The sequence below is a fragment of the Sceloporus undulatus genome, chromosome 1, assembly GCF_019175285.1.
Source record: "Sceloporus undulatus isolate JIND9_A2432 ecotype Alabama chromosome 1, SceUnd_v1.1, whole genome shotgun sequence".
Taxonomy (NCBI): domain Eukaryota; kingdom Metazoa; phylum Chordata; class Lepidosauria; order Squamata; family Phrynosomatidae; genus Sceloporus; species Sceloporus undulatus.
The window spans coordinates 18,147,430-18,168,563 of record NC_056522.1 but is presented as its reverse complement, the minus strand read 5'-3'; the positions used below and the strand labels follow the sequence as shown (position 1 = coordinate 18,168,563).

The 21,134-nt window shown below is 41.2% G+C and overlaps 1 protein-coding gene across 32 annotated transcripts in view; it reads right to left on the bottom strand.

Moving 5' to 3' along the window:
• The window catches only part of NRXN1 (neurexin 1), a 1,287,750-nt gene that overhangs the window by 713,458 nt on the left and 553,158 nt on the right, over positions 1-21,134 (bottom strand). For all 32 annotated transcript variants that reach the window (XM_042451209.1, XM_042451219.1, XM_042451256.1 and 29 more), the window contains 2 exons: positions 17,920-18,358; positions 7,966-8,349 (listed from right to left, as the gene is read on the bottom strand). In XM_042451209.1, coding sequence (XP_042307143.1) covers positions 7,966-8,349; positions 17,920-18,358 — 823 coding nt within the window. The remainder of the gene's footprint in view (positions 1-7,965; positions 8,350-17,919; positions 18,359-21,134) is intronic.

The following is a 21,134-nucleotide window of genomic DNA, read 5'->3' as shown; positions in this document are numbered from 1 at the left end:
CTGTTGGTGCTCTTAGACCTCTCAGCGGCTTTTGATACTATAGATCACGGCATCCTCTTGGACCGCCTGAAGGGGTTAGGTATTGGGGGCACTGCTTTGCAGTGGTTCCGGTCCTTCCTCTCGGGCAGGTCTCAGAGGGTGCTACTCGGGGACTGTAGCTCCAGTAAGAGGTACCTCACTTGTGGGGTTCCTCAGGGGGCTATCTTGTCCCCAATGTTATTTAACATCTATATGAAGCCGCTGGGTGAGATAATACGGAGTTATGGTGCTGGGTGTTATCAGTACGCTGATGACACCCAAATCTATTTCTCCCTATCTCGTTCGTCGGCCTCGAATTCCGATGGCATCTCTTCTCTCAATGAATGTCTTCAGGCGGTAATGGGCTGGATGAGGAAAAACAGATTGAAACTGAATCCAGACAAGACGGAGGTGCTCATGGTAGCGGCCCCGAAACCAAGAATTGGGTTGCAACCTCCAGTCCTGGATGGGGTCACACTCTCCTCCAGCGACTGTGTTCGCAGTCTGGGGGTGCTCCTTGACTCGTCGCTCCTGATGACAAATCAGGTAAATGCGACGGTCAGGAGTGCCTGTTATCAGCTTCGGCTGATACGCCAGCTGCGCCCTTTTCTGGAAGTAAGGGATCTCGAGACGGTTGTGCACGCGCTGGTAACCTCACGCCTTGACTTCTGTAATGCACTCTACATGGGGCTACCCCTGTGCTTGACTCGGAAATTACAGCTGGTTCAAAACATGGCAGCCAGGCTTGTGTCAGGTACATCTAGGAGGGACCACATTACTCCGGTTTTGAGGTCCCTCCACTGGCTGCCTATCAGCTTCCGGGCCCAGTACAAGGTGTTGGTTATCACCTTTAAAGCCCTAAATGGCTTGGGTCCAAACTATCTTAGAGACCGCCTCCTCCTGTACAATCCTCCCCGCGCTCTCCGGTCCTCTGGGAGGAACTTACTGCAGCCTCTAAAATCTAGGCTTGCGGCAACCTCCCAGAGGGCGTTCTCTGCTGTCGCCCCCAAACTCTGGAACGACCTGCCGGATGAGATCCGTCAGATAACATCATTAGACAGCTTTTAAAAAGCGGTCAAGACGGATCTCTTCCGGCAGGCCTTTCCAAATTAACCATCCCGGCCCAGGTTCCCAGGTTCCCTGATTCCCTCATTCCTCCCATGGCCCCATCTTAGTGATGGTTGAGGATCAACAGAGGGATATCAGGGTTTTTAGTTTTAACTGCTGGTTTTATGCTTGTATTGTGTTTTTAATATGTTATACTGTTTAATACTGTCTTAAGGGGGGGAGGGATAAAGTGTTTTTAATTGTCATATTTTATATTTTACTGTTGTTAACCGCCCGGATTGGTTTGCCAGAGGGCGGTATACAAATAAATATTATTATTATTATTATTATTATTATTATTATTATTATTATTATTATTATTACTAATTCTAGGACTGCAGGGTGAGGGAGTTAATGTGTCTGATCTGTATACATCTGTTAAGTGGCCACAATGGGCTAGACCAGTGGTTCCCAAACTCTGGTCCTCCATATGTTTTGGACTACAGTTCCCAGAATTCCTGACTGCTGGCTGGAGCTTCTGGGAGTTGAAGTTCAAAATAACCTAGAGGAACAAGATTTGGGAATCACTGGGTTAGACATAAGCCCTTCAACACTGGACTAAGAATTGCACTCAACTCTTACAGCTTTTTGCAGTCTAAGATCTTGGGACAAGCAAGAGTCTTATATGAGCTGTTATGTTAAAGAACTTACATATACTTAGCCTCATAGCAGAGGTGCTAAGAAACCCCTTTACTGAATTATGAAGATGAGTAACAAGTCACCAGCAGAAGACTGATGTGATGTGCATTAGGACCAATGTGATGTGCATCCCACTGTGTGTCAGTCCTGTTGTAAATTGGTCACACTGAGCATCGTCACTTTGCTAGCTCTGCTATGTAGTAATGTAACAGCAAAATACTACTGGATATGAACGTTTCAGAATTGTCCAATCCTAATTCACACAGAGATAAGGTCACATAGGAAGATGTAAGACCCCAGCAGGATTCCAGATGAAAGGGATGTGTGGTTGACTATGATATGTGATGCTTTCCCCCTATAAATTTCTTTATTTAACTGTTTGCTGTATTGCCACTAGTAGCAATGGAACATGTATAGTGAGCCCTTGGTATATGCTGGGCTTCATTTCCTGGATTCACTGTGGATATCAAAATCCGTGGATGCTCAAATTCTATTATATAGAATGGTACAATAAAATAGTGTCCCTTATATAAAAGTGGCAAAATCAAGTTTTGCTTTTTGGAATTTATATATTTTTTGGAATTTTTTCAAACTGTGGATGGTTGAATCCATGGACCAAGAATCCATGGATAAGGAGGATGAACTGTACTTCTCTGTAATACTTCAGGGGGCATAATTTCTAGCATTGCTAGCATGATAAATTTCTAGCATTGCACAGAATTAGATATTGAAATTAATTCACATCTTGAACTTTTATATTTCCTATACATCCATTTTCTTGGAAATTCTGTCTGCCCCTTTTCTTCAGTTGCCCAAACTGTATTTCTAAATGTTCATTAGAAATTTAAAGTCAGTGCAATGTTATACATTTGGGGACTGAAGGGAAAAAATGAATTGGAAGTCTCTTTGGCAACATGTATTGTATGATGCTGCTTGTGACCTGTAGCTGCTGCATCCCCCAACCACAATGGCTGGATGGCCATCTTTTGGAGGTGCTTTGATTATGTATTCCTGCATGGCAGGGAGTTGGAATGGATGACTCTTGAGGTCTGTTTCTATGATTAGGGTATCCCTTTCCACTGTCAGGCTCTCCATCAATGAGCTCTCAATAGCACAAGCACCCAAATGTGAAACATAGCTCTGGGGGCTGTTGTGCTATCAGCAGCCATGTGGTGTAAGTGTCCCCTCCTTTCCTCCTGTCCCCTCTCACCTTTGCTGTTCCCAACAACCTGACAGTCTTTAATTCCCCTGCCCTACCTATTTCTCCCTATTTTATTTACATCATTGTAGCAGAGTTCCAGAACTGCATGGGTTAAAATAAAAATAAAAAATAAAATAAAATAAAATACCAAAATACATGCTGGGTATGTGAAGTCGAAGGCTTTCATAGCTGGTATCCATAGCTTTTTGCAGGTTATGTGGCCATGTTCTAGAAGAGTTTATTCCTGACGTTTCGCCAGGTAGAGAGCATGATGGCATCAGCAGCCCCAGTTACATGATTCCAAAGAGTACAATATTGGGAGTCTGAACGCAGTTATGTTTCCATTCAATTTTACTGACATGATTACTGCAAGTCCTAAGAAAAAGAACCACTGTTTCTTATTGCAATAGCACTATCCCTAGGATAAATATTTTTGGCTTCCAAAATTTATAATACAGTTGGCCTTCCTTATCCACAGTTTTTTTTTATCCATGGTTTCAAGCATCCACGGCTTGTAAATATTTTAAAAAATATATACAAATTCCAAAAAGCAAACCTTGATTTAGCCATTTTATATAAGGGACACCATTTTGCTAAACAATTATACTTAACAGGACTTGAGCATACATGGGTTTTGTTATGCATGGAAGATCCTGCAATCAAACCCCAGCAAATAACAAGGACCCACTGTATCTTCTTTCTACTTTGCTTCCCATGGCTGCCCTTGTTTTGTTTTGTTTTTCTTTGTTCAGTTTCCTGTGGGGTGAGGCACTGAGAAAAAACTGTCAGCTTTCCTCTGAGTGAAGACTACCCTCCCACTTTTGTATCCCTATCCAAGCTGAGGAAGGGATACTCTCCTTTTCTACCAGAGTGTCTTCTCTTCCTTCACCTTTCCAAATTTTTGTTTTGTTGGTTCCAGTGAGTGAACACCTCTCCAGAATTCAAATATTCATAAGCACATGAGACATAACACTGCAGCATTAAATACAGTTCATATGATTTGGGATGCATTGTTGCTTTGACAGCTAATTTTGTGATGCCTATTTGGGTGGTAAATAAATAAATGCATAATAGTATTTTCTCAGGGATCATTACCAATAGCTAATAATACAATACTGACATTATTTTATTATATACACACCAATTAACCTTCCTTAAAATCAAGCATAATTTTTAAATGTGATCTCTACTTCCTGTAAGACACCCAAAGTGCTTTTTAATCACCTTTTTGTAATATAAAAATTAAATATGTGCATCAATAAGTCTGATTTTTATGCTCACCTTCCTAGCTAAAGGGGATATTCATTAGCATTTAGAAATTAACTTGCTCTTTAAGATAAGAAGGGTCCCTTATGAACTGTGATTCCTTTTCATCTTCCAGAGACTGGGTAGTGGCCTCTCCCTTCTAATCTTCCCTACTTCTAACTGATTGTGGGACTCAAAGATAATGGCACTGTTGTTACAAGTTCCTGGGAACTGGTAAGAATATGTTAGACGGTAAACTAGTCCTGCAATGCAATAGTTCCTAGTATGAACATGTGTATGGACATTTTCCTCCTGCTAATACTCATCTGGTCCTTGCCTCTTTCTATTTGGGTACAAAGGTGTTTGTTACAGGCCCATCTTTTTCTTTGCACATTTGCCTGAAAAATGTGCATTTTTGTGTTCTTTTTATAACAGTTCACATTGCCTTCATGACATTGTTGCCCTTCTTGTTGTTATTTATTACTTATGGCAACCTTATGAATGAGAAATCTCCAAGAGCAGATCTTTCAAGATCAGAGCAGTGGCTTCTTTTATTAAATCTGCTTGCAATGTATCCCTTTTTTCTTCCTATTGCTTTTCATTTTTTCAAGTAATATAATATTTTCCATTCAATCATGTCATGTCATGATCTCTCCAAAGTACGATAGCTTCAGTTCATTCTGGCTTCTAGGAAGAATTCAAGCTTCATTTTCTCTCCATTTTCCTTTTTGGCACTACCCACAGAGTTTTTCTTTAGCACCACATTTCAGATGAGTTATTTTTCTTCCTGACAGCTTTCTTCACTGTCCAGCCTTCACAAATACACATAGAAATTGGAAATACTATGGCATGGATGATTCTGATTCTGTATTTAATTATACACTTGAGGATTTTATCTAGCTCCTTCACAGCTGCCCTTCCAAGTCCTAGTCTTCTGATCTTTTGACTAAAGTTTTCATTTTGATTTATGACTGATCCAAAGTATAGAAAACCTTTATTGTTACCATGCATTCCCTCATTGACTAAAGTTAGCTTGAGTTGTGCTGTTTCTATCTGCACTTTTAAAATGTGTATGTCTTATTGATGTACCCAGAATTGTTTGGCAAATGTGTGGATTCCAGATTGCAAATGGCATCTGGTCTAAATACAGTCCAGTAAGTGCAAACTACAGAAGTCCAGATTCTATGCATCTTTGCAAGGACAGTGCATTGTGTGATATTGTGTATTGAGTAGAGGGCATTTTTTTACAGTGACAGACCAGTTATGGAATTACCTCCCTCTGGGGGTCTGACTGGTGCCAACATTAGAATCACTTAGGCACTAAGTTAAAATCTGACTTTTTATTAAAGCCTTCAGCACAAACTGATTTTATCCGGGCTGCACATGTAGGGAGCCAGTGTGACATAGTGGTTTGAGTGTTAGACTATGACTCTGGAGACCAAGGTTTCATTCCCAGCTTGGCCATGAGACCCACTAGATCACCTTGGGCAAGTCACATGCTCTCAGCCACAGAGGAAGGCAAAGCAAAATCTCATCTAAATAAATCTTGCACATGATAGGTTCACCGTAGAGTCCCCATAAGTTGAAAACTACTTGAAGGTACACAACAACAGCAAATAGCAAGTACATGTTCCAAGCACACGTTCTACAGTTATATTATTCAAGATTGTCCTAACAGGTTTTAAACTATTTTTAAAATGAAAAAAGCTATTTAATATATATTGAATCTTTTCAACTTTTGTTATTCTGTTGTAAGATACCCAGAGTTCATTGGCAGGATATAAATATTCTGACAAATCATAAGTACTGTAGTAGCGACCCTGTTGGGGAAAAAAGTCAAGTGCTGCAAGATTCCTTACCACTAACAAGAGCAAACCAAAACGAAACAAAATAAAACATAAAACAAAAACAAAAACAAAAAAACCACTAGGCCTTAAATTATACTATTTATTATTTACTTTTCTATTGTATTTGTGTATTATTGCCTCCCAGCCCACAAGGGCTCCTGAGGCAATGGACAATTAAAAACAATTAAAACAATACAGAGATTAAAAAAAACAAGAAAATTTTATAAAAACACAGTATTTAATAATTCCTCAAAACAACCTTAAAATCCAGTTTTAAAACAGTAAAAAATAAGCATTTTTAAACATTAACTGCCATGTGGAAAAGCACTGTTTTGGCTGCCTGCTGGAAGGCTAAAAGTGATGAGGTCAGCTTAAGTTCCATGTGTAGAGAATATTTGTTTCACCTTGAGTAAACCAACTAAGGTGTGGTACAGACCACCCAATAAGGGCGGCCTGCTGGCAGCCTAATTTCCTCCGGAGGGAAACCGCAGCTGCCAAACTGCGCAACTTCCCTCCAGAGGAAAAAGAACATGGGAAAAACGGGTTCTTTTTCTGCTGCCATTGTTACATTGTGAGTGCACTATGCGTCTGTACATGGGGAGTCACCATTGTTGCACCGCCAGTCCATGCTAGAGTTAGGAACCGTGCAGTTGCTGTGAGGTCCCTAACCCTAGTTGCGCCACTGCCATGCTACAAAGGGCCCGTCTGTCCCGGGCCAAATTCAATTAGTTTTACCTATACTTTGACTCACCATTCAACAACTAATTCAGTGTGTCTACTCTGAAACTAATCAACAGCATTCTGGTCTAGATGGGTTTGAAAAAAAGAAAAAGAAAAAAAGAATTATTAGATTTTACACAAAATACCTCACCTTTGCACCAAAATGCTGTATTTTGGCCAAAGTACAATGTGAACCAGTTTCACACGGGGGGGCGCCATTACAACATCACAAACGCGCCACCTCCAAACGGGGTGGTGCGGACATGACGTCTTTGCGCCACGCGAGGGTGCCTAGAGCGCCCTTTTCGCGGCACATGAAGGAGCTCCGAAACGGAGCTCCTTCCGCGATTTGTGTCACCATCTAAAGGCTGCGCCAGCAACGCAAGGGAGGCCTTTTGCTGCTTCCCCGCGGCCTGGAAAGCGGTGGATCGGGGCCCCGGAAGCTGCTGTTCTGGCTGCTGAGGCCCCAATCCGGTGGGGAGAGGAGCGCCTACAGGCCACCCCAAAGGGGCCATCTGTAACGCGCCATAGTTAAAATGGAAGCAATTGTCTATTGTGAATGAGTCCCATGTGTGTTGATTTCTGGCTTATTCCAAACTCTGGATCTATTTGACGCTTATCCCACACAGTCAGTAGAATGAAATGGTGGAGTCCTTAATATTAAAAGACAAAAGAGATGATACTATATTTGATACACATACACTTTCTTATAATTAACTACAGTCATGTAGTTATAGTTGTCTACAAAAGGGAAAGGTTCTAACTCTATCATTTCCTTTCAGTGCTAGATTGTCCTGTATTTGCAGGGTAAATTGTTCCTGCAGTTCTCCATGGTGGTGGTTACCGGTGGCTCTTCTGTCAGTGGGGAAGGGAATCTACTATAGGCTTTAGTATGAATTTAAAGGAGATATTAAGGTGCTGAATCTATTTGGGCAGGGAATACACACACACACACACACACACACACACACACACACACCTTGGATTGCTTTGTTGAAGTCAGATGGAGGCCCAAAAGTTGGTTTACCACCTAACTGATGTCAGTCACCATTGACTCTCCATTTATAGCATATAGTAAATTCTGGCATCTAAGGCCTCTTCTCCTTCATTTGTCCTTCAGTCTGCTATAGAATTGTTCAGAGAAGGAAGGAAGGAAGGAAGGAAGGAAAGAAAGAAGGGTTGACCTACCTCTCTCACAGGATCTGCCCAAGTAGCCTGTACCAGAACAATCGCAGACATATCTGTTCCAGCCATCCCTGCACACACCATTGTTTTTACATGGATTGCTCAAGCATGGTTTTGCTGTTTCTCTTGAACATGAAGGTTTCACTCCAGAAGTGCTCTGGATTTCTGCCATTTGGCGAATATCTTTGCTTTGACCATCAATAAATAGGTCCCGGATGCAGCCCACATAGCCATAATTGAGAAGTGCTGTCCAGACCTCTGTTGGAAAGATCAGACCGGCTTTATTTTCTGGCAAACCTCCAAGGTACAAGTCATCATCTAGGTCCAAGATCTCACTCTCTCCGGGTGCTGTATAAGGTGTTCGCATTGTGTTGATGGAAATGGTACCTGTTTGGGAAGAAAATGGAAGATGCTTAGCTTTGCAGTGATATCCCACTGCTTACCTAGAACCATATTAGAACACTCAATCACAATAAAATATATTTAATAGTGCTTTGCATTTGGAATCACAGAATCATACAGTTAGAAGGGACCCCATCAAATCCAGCAGTCTACTCAATGCAGCAACTCCAGTTAGAGCATCCTGAGGAAATTGATGTCTAGCCTCTTTTTGAAGAGATGCAAATAAGAAATCCCTCAGTACCTCTCTAGATACTAGATACCATTGCCAAACTGCTCTAAACATCAAGAAGTTCCTTCCAGTGTTCATTTCTGGTTTTACTGTTTTTTTTAAATCTGTAATTCTTTCTGCCAATTTAATGGGGAGACATAAAAAAAGAACAAAAACCAAGCAAGACTCTCACCTGTCTCAAGCTAGTACCTTTTGTACATTCTGCCTGACAGTACAGTCTGGCAGTCTAGTGTGATACAACAATCCCTCCACATTTCATTCCATTTTGACTGAAAACACAGGATGTAAGACATCGTTCTACCACAGCATTCTCCCACAACAATACATGGAAAAAATGGGTTGACTCATGGATAAAATACACCAGTGCAATTCTACAAATGACACACTAGAAATGAAAGCAAACTATATGAAACTATATCAGTTTGTGAAGGAGCCATATGAAGCTAGAGGACTTTGGGAGCACTCTTGGGGAATGCAATCCACGAAAACAGAGATAGAGGTCAAAGCTGACCCATGGCTACCATGCAGTGCCCAGTGCCTTTAGTGAGATAAGGTATTCAGCCTGTGAGAGAGCTCTGGTGCCTTACCAAACTACAAATCCCAGGATTCCGAAGGACACAGCAGTTACAGTGGTGTCAAACTGTTTTAATTCTGCAGTGTGGATATGTTTGCCACAGTTGAAAGTATGATGCTCTGTGTTCTCAGGCTTCTCAGGTGTTGGTAATTATCTATAAAGCCCTACATGGCTTGGGCCCAAGTTACTTGAAGGACCACGTCTCCCCATATAATCCGCACCGCACTCTCAGAACAACTGGGAAGAACTTGCTCGAAGTCCCTACTTTGAAATATGTTACTACTTCTCAGAGGGCCTTTTCAGTAACGGGCCCCAAGCATTGGAATAGTCTTCCTGAGGAGCTCCATCTCATTACCTCCCTTGAACTGTTTAAAAAGAGACTTAAAACCTTTCTCTTTAACCAAGCATTCCCCCATGTACACTGAAGTTATGTTCGATCCCCTTCTCCCTCTCACTTACATACACCTATAAATTGGATTTTAATTGTATATTGTAATTAATGTGGTTTTAATTTTATGTTGTTTTAATAATTTTACTATGTACACCGCTTTGATCACTGCAGAAAAGTGGTATAGAAATAAATTTTATTATTTATTTTATTATTCTAAGACACCAGAAGCATTGAATCTGCATCTGGTGGCATAGAAGCCAAAAGCCTAATCTCCTTGACAACTGTGCCAATTTAGCTGTTAGCCCAGCTTTATCACTTAAAGAACATTTATTAAACAACATCCATCCAGTTGAGTAATTTATATTTTTTGAGTTCTGAAAAAAAAAAAAAATCAAAGACTGCCACTGAGCTGAACAGCATTCAAATGATCTGTAAATCATGTGGTTGTTTGTCCCTAGAAAGCAAGGGCAATCCCTAAAAGGTCTTTGGTGATTTAAGACTGCAGTGAATAAGTACGATGACTCCCAGATGGCATGGGGGTGGAATCTACTCCACAACAGTGTTTTGAAATGGATATCTGGAAAGTGCTGCTCCAAGTGAGAGTGTGATTACTATAAACCTCTAATTATATACTCTGGAGACAGCCATGGGCCTTTTTCTCCCCCTGTAATTTCTAGCACTTAAACTGGAACTCTGACTTTAATTCAAAATCTCAATGACTTCTGAGCCCTTAAATGCTGGCTTAGCTGTGAAAAACTACAGACACAGTCTGTTTTACACTGCCACACACAACTGGTGTTTGACAAGAATAATATGTCCCTTCTTTGATTCCAAGGTATAATGATCATTTTCCAAACGGGTGAATGGCAGCTAGGTTAGGGAAACCTTTGTGAGGTTCTTTCTTGAATATGAAAAAGAGATCAACACAACATGCAAATGACACAACAGCCCCAGGACACAATTATTAACATGTCTCTGGCAGGTGGCAAAACCCATGGAGAGCAAAGACCTGCGCAGCATGTTTCTTTAAGATTTCCAGCTTCCCACCTTTACTTCCTTTCATTTGCTTTATCTACAAACTGGGAAGTACATTAATAGCTGAGTAGGGACAGATGTCCCATAGGTGCATGTTAATGAATGTCTTCCATCACATCTACGATCTCAGCAATTCAGTTTTAATATGTCTGTTTACTAAACCCAAAATCTGGCAATATCCATGATGTTAGGGTGCAGTACAGGAAGGAAGAGAAGGGACTTCTTCTGCTGAGAAGCCATGCCCATCAAGGATCTTTCCATCTCCAATTGTCAGCTGGCATTAGCTTTTACATCAAGTCCTGATCAACACAATGGCAGTGGGAGTAAGATTACTTAGTTTGCCATCACTTCCCTGAGTGTCCTGATCACTAACTGTAGTAGGAGACAGTGAATCCAACAACCAGGCATGCAAGCTGCATCCACATTGCAGAAATAGTCCATTCTGACACCATTTAAATTTCCATGACTCAATGGTATGGAATTCTGGGAAATGGAATTTGTTGTGGCACCAGAGCTCTCTAACAGAGAAAACTAACATCTCACGAAGCTACAATATTAAGCCATGGCAGTTAAGGTGGTGTCAAAATGCATTATGTATGCAGTGTGGATGCAACTTCAGAACACTTTCTCAAGAATATTAATGCTTTAGGACCTCTGAGTATTAAATAGAGATGGGAAGGAAGGAAGGAAGGAAGGAAGGAAGGAAGGAAATATATTCTCACATTTTTTGAAAAGCCTTTCTCCCCAATGGAACATTTTCATTTAGATTGACTAATAAAATACATAAGACAAAGTGTCCATATATTTTTCTTTCTAAAAATAATGTAGTGGATAGATGTTTATATAAGACTATGTACAGTATCTGCAGTTCTGGGTCTTGGTTTCCTTTTCTCAGTTTTTATCATAATGTTCTGTGTATGTTTGGCACTATGGAAGACTAGAGGAGACAAAATTATATTCTTTATTTGACTAATGTTGATGGTTTCTTCTGTTTTTATTATTTATTTTGTTTTCTTTGGCCCATTAGTGGTGCCTGCATTTTGTTGCTTCTGTCCTTAGACACATTGGATTTCAAAAGAGGAGTCCTTGTTGATAGGCAAATGGACTTTAAATTTCCTGGACTTTCCCCAATTGCTGCATGGCCAGAAGAGAAGAGGCCAGCCTGCTAAAGCTACCCTCCCCATACCATCTTAATTAAAGACAGAAACAACAAAATGCATGCATCATACTAACATCTCTATTTTATCTCCTGTTTGATGTGTAACATCTTGCCTGATGAAGAGTATAAAAACAGTAGCCAATAAGGGGAACAATAGCCGAGAACTGTCATGAAAAGATATGCAAAACAGTGGAAGGTTGTGGTTTTCTTAAATCTACTCATTCCCTTGAAATTGTAATAGCAAATTCAGGTGAATCTCATGGAAATTTAAAATAGTGCTAGTGATGCCCTTTTAGGGAGCTGTAGCACAGTGGGTTGGGAATAAGCTATGTACCTCCTATTTTACCTGGGTCCTCTGACACTGGGGTTGTTCTCACTGGCTTATACTCCGTGTTACAAATCGAATCCAAGGTATAGCATTCCTATTAGAAACCGAATTAACTCTAGAACAGTTCCAGAGTAACCCGCAATCGTTCCCACTAAAAACTGAATCGTAAAGCGGATTTTTATTTAATCCCTGTTAATGGCGTATAATCTGGATTAAAAAAAAACAGAAGGGTCAAACCTACAATTTTTCCTTGATTCGGGATAGGATTCGGAGTATTTAAATAGGAACGTTTTGGACTTTGAATCGGGTCAACTGGATGGGAGGAGCGGAGCGCAATGGGCTGGCTTGGGAGTTTCACCCTCTTTGGTCTCTTTCTGCATCGCCAGCACCATTTTCTTCCATTCGCATAATAGCCTTTCTTCCAGTGGATTGCAACCTCTCCTCTGCTCCTCTTTCATAGACCGATGTGTGAGGAGATCCATTGAACACCATTTTTAACTATTCTTTTTTTCTTTTTCACCTCTGCCTGCGCAGCAGATGGGCTTTGGAGGAACTATGGGATGGCTCCCAAGACAGCCCAGGGAACAATCTTCCCCAAAGATTCTCTCCCCATGGGGCGGCCAAAGCGAATTTGGGGCTACCGAGGCTCTTTCCAGAGGAACTATGGGATGGTTGTATTTGTTGTGTTTGTGAGACATTTATCCTCCTCTGCCAGAGAGTGCTGGTGCCATAATAAACTACCATTCCCAGGATGCCCTAGCACTGAGTTATGGCAGTTAATATGGGGAGACACAGAAGAGGACGAATAAGCGCCTCCTGATTGGCTCTTTAAAAAAAAACAACCACAAAATTTATAACGAATTAAAAATGGCCAGGTAGTGAGAACGCAGGTACAGGCTACATCGGTGTATGTTACTCCGAATTAATGTGACATCATGATGACGTTGCTTTGATTGACAGCCGAAACAAGTGAATGTGAACGAAAAAGTAACAAAACCAGTTTAAATATACACCGATTCATCCTTGAATGGGGATGAAACAGGGTCAATTACAGCGAATTAAAATAAAACGTTAAGTAAATGGGAATGATACAAATAAAGCGAATTGAAAAGCGGGATAACACTCGCTGTATTTTGAATCACTTTAAAATGAACCACTGTATTTAAATTTGTTTTAAATCCTAAGTGAGAACAGCCCCACTGTCTCACTAATGCGTGCCCATTTGTGCCTTCTGGTTGCCTGTTATTGAAACCCCATACATTTCACATTGATTTCTTATGCAAGAAATGCTCAAAAATGGGTTGCATTGCCTTTCTCTGAAATATTACCTATAGCACCTGCTAATGCATGGCAGTCCCCCATCCAAGTGATAACCAGGCCTGACCCTGCTTACTTTGCAAAGACAGATGTGATCTGAAGTCCCTAGGTATAATTAGACATACCTTATGTTGGAAAAACTTATTCTGCAGCAGCTAGACACACTAACATCAAGAAATGCTTATCACTATGCAGCGATGTTACATCTCCCCATTTCTTCAGGGACTGAAATTCACCTTGTTGGTTATGTAGGCACTGAGCTAGGATAGATGTAATTTCAGAAAGAAGAGAAAGGAATTGGTGGAGTATTAAGAATGACTGGAAGAGTCAGAAAAAGAGAAATCAGGTGTGTATGTGTATATGTGTTGGGAGTGGGGGAGAGAATAAACCAACCTGCCTGCCGACCTAGCATCAAAGAGTTAAAGAAATTAAGAAAGCTTCTTTAGACATGTCACAGCTCTTTCTTATCTCAGGACACCACTCTATAGTGGATTTGCAGGCTAGCTAGAGACAGGCAAGAGTAAAACGCTGCAAAACAGAGAGAACATAGATAAGCAGAAAAGAAATTCATTATTCATAAACAAAGTTAAGAAAAGTCTCTAGTTAGTTGACAGAAACATGGAACATGAAGAGATCTCAAAGATAGAGGAGTGAAAAATTCCAGAAGGATAGCCATGTTTATTTTTTTTTCCAAGATGGTTAAGGAGGAGTTTACCAAAAGGATAACTGAGAGTTTTGTTTCAGTATATTTTGGACAAGACTGCCATTTTTGACTCGTGTGGGATGGAAATGATTCAAGTCTGGGGCCTAAGGCTTTGAGTGCTTAACTTTTAGAAATTTAAATTTAAATTTGTGAATTAGTGTTACCATTGATTACATCTGATATGCTCCTTGTCTTTAATACCTATAGGGCAAGTAGGTACAATATACTAGGAACAACTGCTTCCATTGGCTATGCTAGTGACCTCAGGGTAAGGATGGTTTTTTTTTAATACAAAGATTTATAAATTTAGCAATATTTTGCAACATGAAAAATGAAATTTGATTTTAAAAGCAATCCAACTGGCAGAGAGCAAAACTGACAGATTTTGTCATCCCTAATTTGGCCTTAACACCAACATTGGTTTAATGACAACATCTACAAGCTGGAGGAGGAGGAAGCAGAGGAGGAGGAGGAGGATATAGGGAACATCTGCCTCCATTTTTACATTAATCATGTTTTCTCATTTCATCCAAACCAGGGCAAATTTTGTTTCATTGAAACTTTGGGCAAATCCTTGCATTGCTTGGGTAGACTGGAAAGTTCTGCCAGGCAGTGATGCAATTTTTTGCTAAATTTCTTGTCCTAGGTTGAAAAAAAAAATTAGCATTTTTCTTGTCTTGAGAATGTCTTCCAAAGCTGCACAGTTCTTGAAGATTATTTGCAACTTGGGGCTTTATTCTGTGCAAAATTCACATCTGGTTGTTTTGTGCAGAAAACAGCATTTTCTGCACAGATAGCAATCATAGAATCATAGAATCATAGAGTTGGAAGAGACCGCACGGGCCATCCAGTCTAACCCCCTGCCATGCAGGAAATCCAAATCAAATCATCCCCAGCAGACAGCCATCTAGCCTCTGCTTAAAGACCTCCAACGAAGGAGACTCCACTACACTCCGAGGGAGTTTGTTCCACTGTCGAACAGCCCTTACTGTCAGGAAGTTCCTCCTAATGTTGAGGTGGAATCTCTTTTCCTGTAGCTTACATCCATTGTTCCGGGTCCTGTTCTCTGGAGCAGCAGAAAACAAGCTTGCTCCCTCCTCAATATGACATCCTTTCAAATATTTAAACAGGGCTATCATATCACCTCTTAACCTTCTCTTCTCCAGGCTAAACATCCCCAGCTCCCTGAGTCGTTCCTCATAGGGCAAGGTTTCCAGACCTTTCACCATTTTAGTCGCCCTCCTTTGGACACGCTCCAGTTTCTCAATGTCATTTTTGAATTGTGGTGCCCAGAACTGGACACAATATTCCAGGTGGGGCCTGACCAGAGCAGAATACAGTGGCACTATTACTTCTCTTGATCTGGCCTTTTTAGCTGCCGCATCACACCGTTGATTCATGCTCAACTTGTGGTCTACTTGGACTCCCAGATCCCTTTCACATGTAGTTTCATTCAGCCAGGTGTCCCCCATCCTATATCTGTGCATTTCATTTTTCTGCCCTAAGTGCAGTACCTTACATTTCTGTGTGTTGAATTTCATTTTGTTAGCTTTGGCCCAGCTTTCTAGTCTATTCAGATCATTTTGAATTTTGATCCTGTCCTCTGGAGTATTAGCTATTCCTCCTAATTTGGTGTCATCGGCAAATTTGATAAGTATGCTCCCAATTCTGTCATCCAGGTCATTGATATAGATGTTGAATAACACTGGGCCCAGGACAGAGCCCTGTGGGACCCCACTGGTCACTTCTCTCCAGGCTGAAAAAGAGCCATTGTTGAGCACCCTTTGGGTTCGGCCGGTCAACCAATTACAAATCTATGTAACAGTTTCTTTGTGTAGCCCACATTTTACAAGCTTGTTTGCAAGAATGTCATGGGAAACCTTGTCAAAGGCCTTACTGAAATCAAGATATACTATATCCACAGCATTCCCTTCATCTACCAAGCTGGTAATTTTACCAAAGAAAGAGATCAGATTTGTCTGGCATGACTTGTTTCTCTGAAACCCATGTTGACTTTTTGTGATTATGGCATTGCCTTCTAGATGTTCACAGACTCTCTGTTTAATGATCTGCTCCAGAATCTTTCCTGGTATTGATGTCAGACTAACTGGACGATAATTGTTGGGATCCTCTTTTTTCCCGTTTTTGAAGATGGGGACAATGTTTGCCCTCCTCCAGTCTGCTGGGATTTCTCCTGTTCTCCAGGAGTTTTCAAATATGATTGCCAATGGCTCCGATATTACATTTGCCAGTTCTTTTAGTACCCTTGGATGTAGTTCATCTGGTCCTGGAGAATCACAATTTTGTGACAAAACAGGTTTGTTTCACTTTCATTTATTCCCTGTAGGAGAGTATTGCTCTTTCAGAGAAAATGGTGCACGCCCAAAATACCATCTTTCACTGTATGTGCCAGGGGCACACATAAAAAAATAAACCCAGTAAAAAGTTGGTGTGCAGTAATCCAAGATTTACCAGGCAAGCACAGACTTCTTTGGTATGTATTGAATCAAAAGAGGAAAATAATGCTAAACAAACTCAAGCTTTGCAAGTTACAGGAGATTCAGGATAGTGTTCTGACTTATCTATCACTGATAGCAAAATTGAAAGCTACATTTTGGGTTCCTCCTCAAGCAAAACATCTCATGAGTTTTCAAGGAAATTCAAGTAGGCTTAATGTAAGACAAGTGACATTTCATTGGGGAAATTCTGCTCCCTGAAGCTGGCATCGGATTCTTCTGTCATTATGTTGGTTGAAACTGTCAGTGGATTTTGCTTATGGTGAAATGTGAAGGGAATTCAAAGGTTCTTCCTTGGGGATGGGGGATAGAGAAGAACATCAAGGACAGTCAAATATTTCTGAAGACTGAATAATGTTTACTGAAGTTCCACTCTACCCTTCACTGGCCATACAAAAAACAGATAACAGTTTTTCCAAAAGATAATATGAAACTTCATCTTCCTGTTTGATTTCAAACACCAGCATTTGTTTGTTTGTTGTTATTATTTGTTGTCAAATTGAGGTGGACTTATGGCTCCCCTACTGTATGAATGAGATATCTCTAAATTTCCTGTCCTCAGCTGCAGTGCTCAAATCCTATAAATTCAAGGGTGTGATGTCCTCAACTGAATCAATTTACCTGTTACAATCTCCCTCTTTTCCTTCTGCCTTCTACTTTGCCAAACATTTTTTGGCTTGTCCAGTAAGTCACATCGTCTCATGGTAGTTTACACAGATAGTTCTCAATAATATAATGGCTCTAGTGCATTATGTGTAAAAAAAAGGCTATGTGATATAAAGTTTAGGTTCATGCTAGATGTAGATAGCAGGGCAAATGGATAAATAAAACCAGTATTTTAACAATGTACATGTGTATCTTGGTAAGGCATAGTGATAGTGCAGAAAAGACATTGGTGAAGAGAAGGAATTGAAGCTGGTGGCAAACTGTTCTTGTACCTTGAACAACATTCAAAATTTTCTTTAAAACCAAAGAGGGGATTCCTAATGCATTCATTCCACAACTAAATCAAAACCAGGCAATTTGAAATTTGAATTTTTAGATAAAAATAATGTTGTTGCTTTAATGTTTCTCCCTTTTAACAGACCAGGGTTAGAATTCTGTTCATGCTGGATCTCAGCCTACATGCCTATTCTTTGAAGATCAGCGTAACTAAATATAAGGAAGCTCATTACCTGAGGTTTAGGTAGTAAACTGGCAACAACAGTATGAACAAAACATAGTTGTGATCTGTATTGGTGGATCACACATCTTGGAAATCTTTAAGATTCTCAGTTCTTAAATATTTTCTCTCAGAACTTACCTGATCGTCCATCTCTTTGAAAATCGACGTGGTACCATTCCCCATCATTCACTTTCTTCTGTAAAGCTTTGATTTTAATTGTACCAGATCCCATGTCCAGCAGCAGATAGAGGTGGCCATCAAGCATCTCAATAGCAAAGAAATCAACTTTCACCATCTGCGGGTGTTTGGCATCTTTCTGATGACGTGGTTTACCGTGGCTGAAAAGTATCAGGCCATTTGGCTCAGTAGTGCGGAAGTCGAAAGATATTGAGCCGGTTTTCTTGGCATTCCACTTTGGTAAAGAGATGAAAGATTCTGGTGTTTCAAAAGTGATTGGATCCAAAGTTGCCACATTTTCACACTTAAATGCTACCACACCGTGGATCTTCATCTTAGGATCGCCTTGTTTGGCAAGCCGGGACAATTCCAGCCTTACATCATTGTTCTTATACACAACCTGCAAGAAAAAAAAACCAGTAGTTTTAGTTAATAAAACAAAATGGAGTATTATCTTCATATTTGTTAGAACATGTAAAGCAGGGGTTGGCAAAATGCAGCTCTGGGCATCCATAGGCTCCCCAAGATGGCTTCTGGACTACCTTTTTATATGGCCAAAAAGGTGACTTGCCTAGATTGCAGGGAGAACCTGAATGCTTGATACTTCTTTTAAAAGTGGTCTTTTTACACCTCCATTTGTATGAGTGTATGCATGCATGTGTTGACATTTTTGGCAATTCATATGACCCTTGGAGGATTCCAGGGGCAGAAAATTAGCCTCCAGACTTACAGCAGTTAACCACTTCTGTTGTAAAACTACCTGCTTGCTTGAAATTTTTCATGTAAATAAGAAAATATTTCAACCTTCCTATGTACTCACATTCTGCACCAAAATGTGTAGTGTTTTATCTTCATCTTAATACCTGCACAAATGTATCATCCTTGCAGTTTGGTGTCCATTCTGTCTTGACACCTTAGCTTTGCATCAAATTCCAAGAAAACCTTTTTTGTTCTTCCATTCTTTCCACTGGCACCCAACCACCATCATTTCTAGGCAGTTTTGGTCTCATCACTTCCTTTTACGCTCCACTAAAGGTAAAAGGTAAAGGTTTCCCCTTTGACAAGGTTGTCAGGTCGTGTCCAACTGTAGTGGGCACTGCTCATGTCTGTTACTAAGCTGAAGACAACTCTATGATCATCTGGCCAGCATGACTGTATGGAATGCTGTTACATTCCCACCAAAGTGGTACCTGTTTATCTACTTGCACTTTTACATGCTTTAGAACTACTAGATTGGCAGACGCTGGGATTAGTGATGGGAGTTCACTCTGTTACGTGGGACCTGGGTCTCAAACTGCCAGTCTGCCAACCCTGTGATCATTAGTGTCTTAATCACTCAGCTGAACACTTGTGACAAATTTCAGTCTGATTCAGGATCTAGACTTTAATCTGACTTCAGAAGAGATATGTAAGGGCAGAACCAATGGTGGAGGTAGTTTCCAGCTCCTTTGATAGCCCATTTGAATTTTGGACTATAACACAGAGTGTATTCACTGCTCCACTGACACAGCTAGCAGATACCATTTGGTGCCACAGCTAAGTGGCATGACTCTTCCTCTAGAATCATAGAGTTGGAAGAGACCACAAGGGCCATCCAGTCCAACCCCCTGCCACGCAGGAAATCCCAGTCAAAGCATCCCCAACAGATGGCCATACGTTTGTTTGTTGTATGTCTTCAAGTCACTTCAAATCGCTTTTGACCTCCTCTCAGGCTGAGAGACTGTATGATTTGCCCATGATCACCCAGTGGATTTCCATGTTTGAGTGGGGATTTGAACCCTGGTCTACCAGTATCTTAGTCCAACATTCAAAGCACTGTGCCATGCTGGCCCTTCCTCAAACCACACTCCTTGGACTTCCAAATCGATCACTGGCCTTCAGAACCAGGAACGTAAGAAGCAGACAGGGAAAATTTGCTGTTGTCTATGATTGCTGCTTCCTACCTAGGGTTTCCAGATCAGAAATATCCCAAGCCTGAGATCTAGGCATGACCCTATGTGATGTCGGGGGGGGGGGGGGCTTGGTGATACTACAGGCATGATGTTACAAAGGGAGCCCCTGATGATGTTATTAAGAATGGCCCTGTTTACATGGGCCATTAAGCACATACTCAGTACGTGCTAGGGTTGCCCGGGAGCGTCCTTTTTAGATGCTCCCTAACCCTAGTACATACTGAGTATGTAAAAATGGTGGCACCCCGTCTACATGGGTGCCGCCATTTTGACGTAACAGCCATGTTGCGTCCAAATGGCGCAGCGTGGCAGTTACGTCTTGGCGCCACTGAAGGGCACTTGTGGTGCCCTTTCAGTGGTGCCAGAAGGAATTCCGTTTTGGAGCTCTTTCCATTGTGCATATCGCTGGCGTGGCCTTTAAACGGCCGCACCAACGATACAGAGAGAAAGAGGCCTAGTGGCCCCTTTTTCTCTCTCCCCGCCACTGTTGTCTTTTGCTGCTTCCCTGAGGCTAGAAAAAGCAGTGGATTGGGGCCTCCGGGGATGCTGCTGTAGCAGCTCAGGCCCCGATCCGTTGGGGAAAGGGGCAGGTACAGGCCACCCCAAAGGGGTGGTCTGTATCCCACCAATGATATATTAAGCATCAAACACAGCTGTACACAGTAAATAATAATAATAATAATAATAATAATAATAATAATAATGTCACTACCAAATCCAGAAAATGAGAAGACACACACACAAACATGTACTTGTACTTCTTGTTCTGGAAATTTCTTCCCCTTGCCATGAGAACAGGAGACGAGGGATCAGACTCAGAGATTTTGGAACCCTGTTCCACTGTTCTGTATTGGAATGGCTGAATGGGATAGCAGGATCCCTCTACTATTTCTGATCAATGATCCCAGTGGGGGAAATCATAAACATCCATATCCAAGACTCAGGTGCCAAATGTAGAAGTGTTTCTTAGCTCTTGCCTAGGTCAGGGAACTTGCTTTGATGCATCCAGGCTCTCCTCAGCAGGGAAGCATTTGTGTACAGTGAAGCTCACAAGCCCAATAATATTACCCATTCCTTCTGAGAGGATTGGGTTTTGTAGGCCTTATGGGAGGGGTGCATCAACACCTACAACCTAATTTATGTTCCCAACCCTGTCAAGGATACAGTTAACACAGAGACCTATGTACAACAGATCTCTTAAAACAACAGAACAGGTACCTCCCT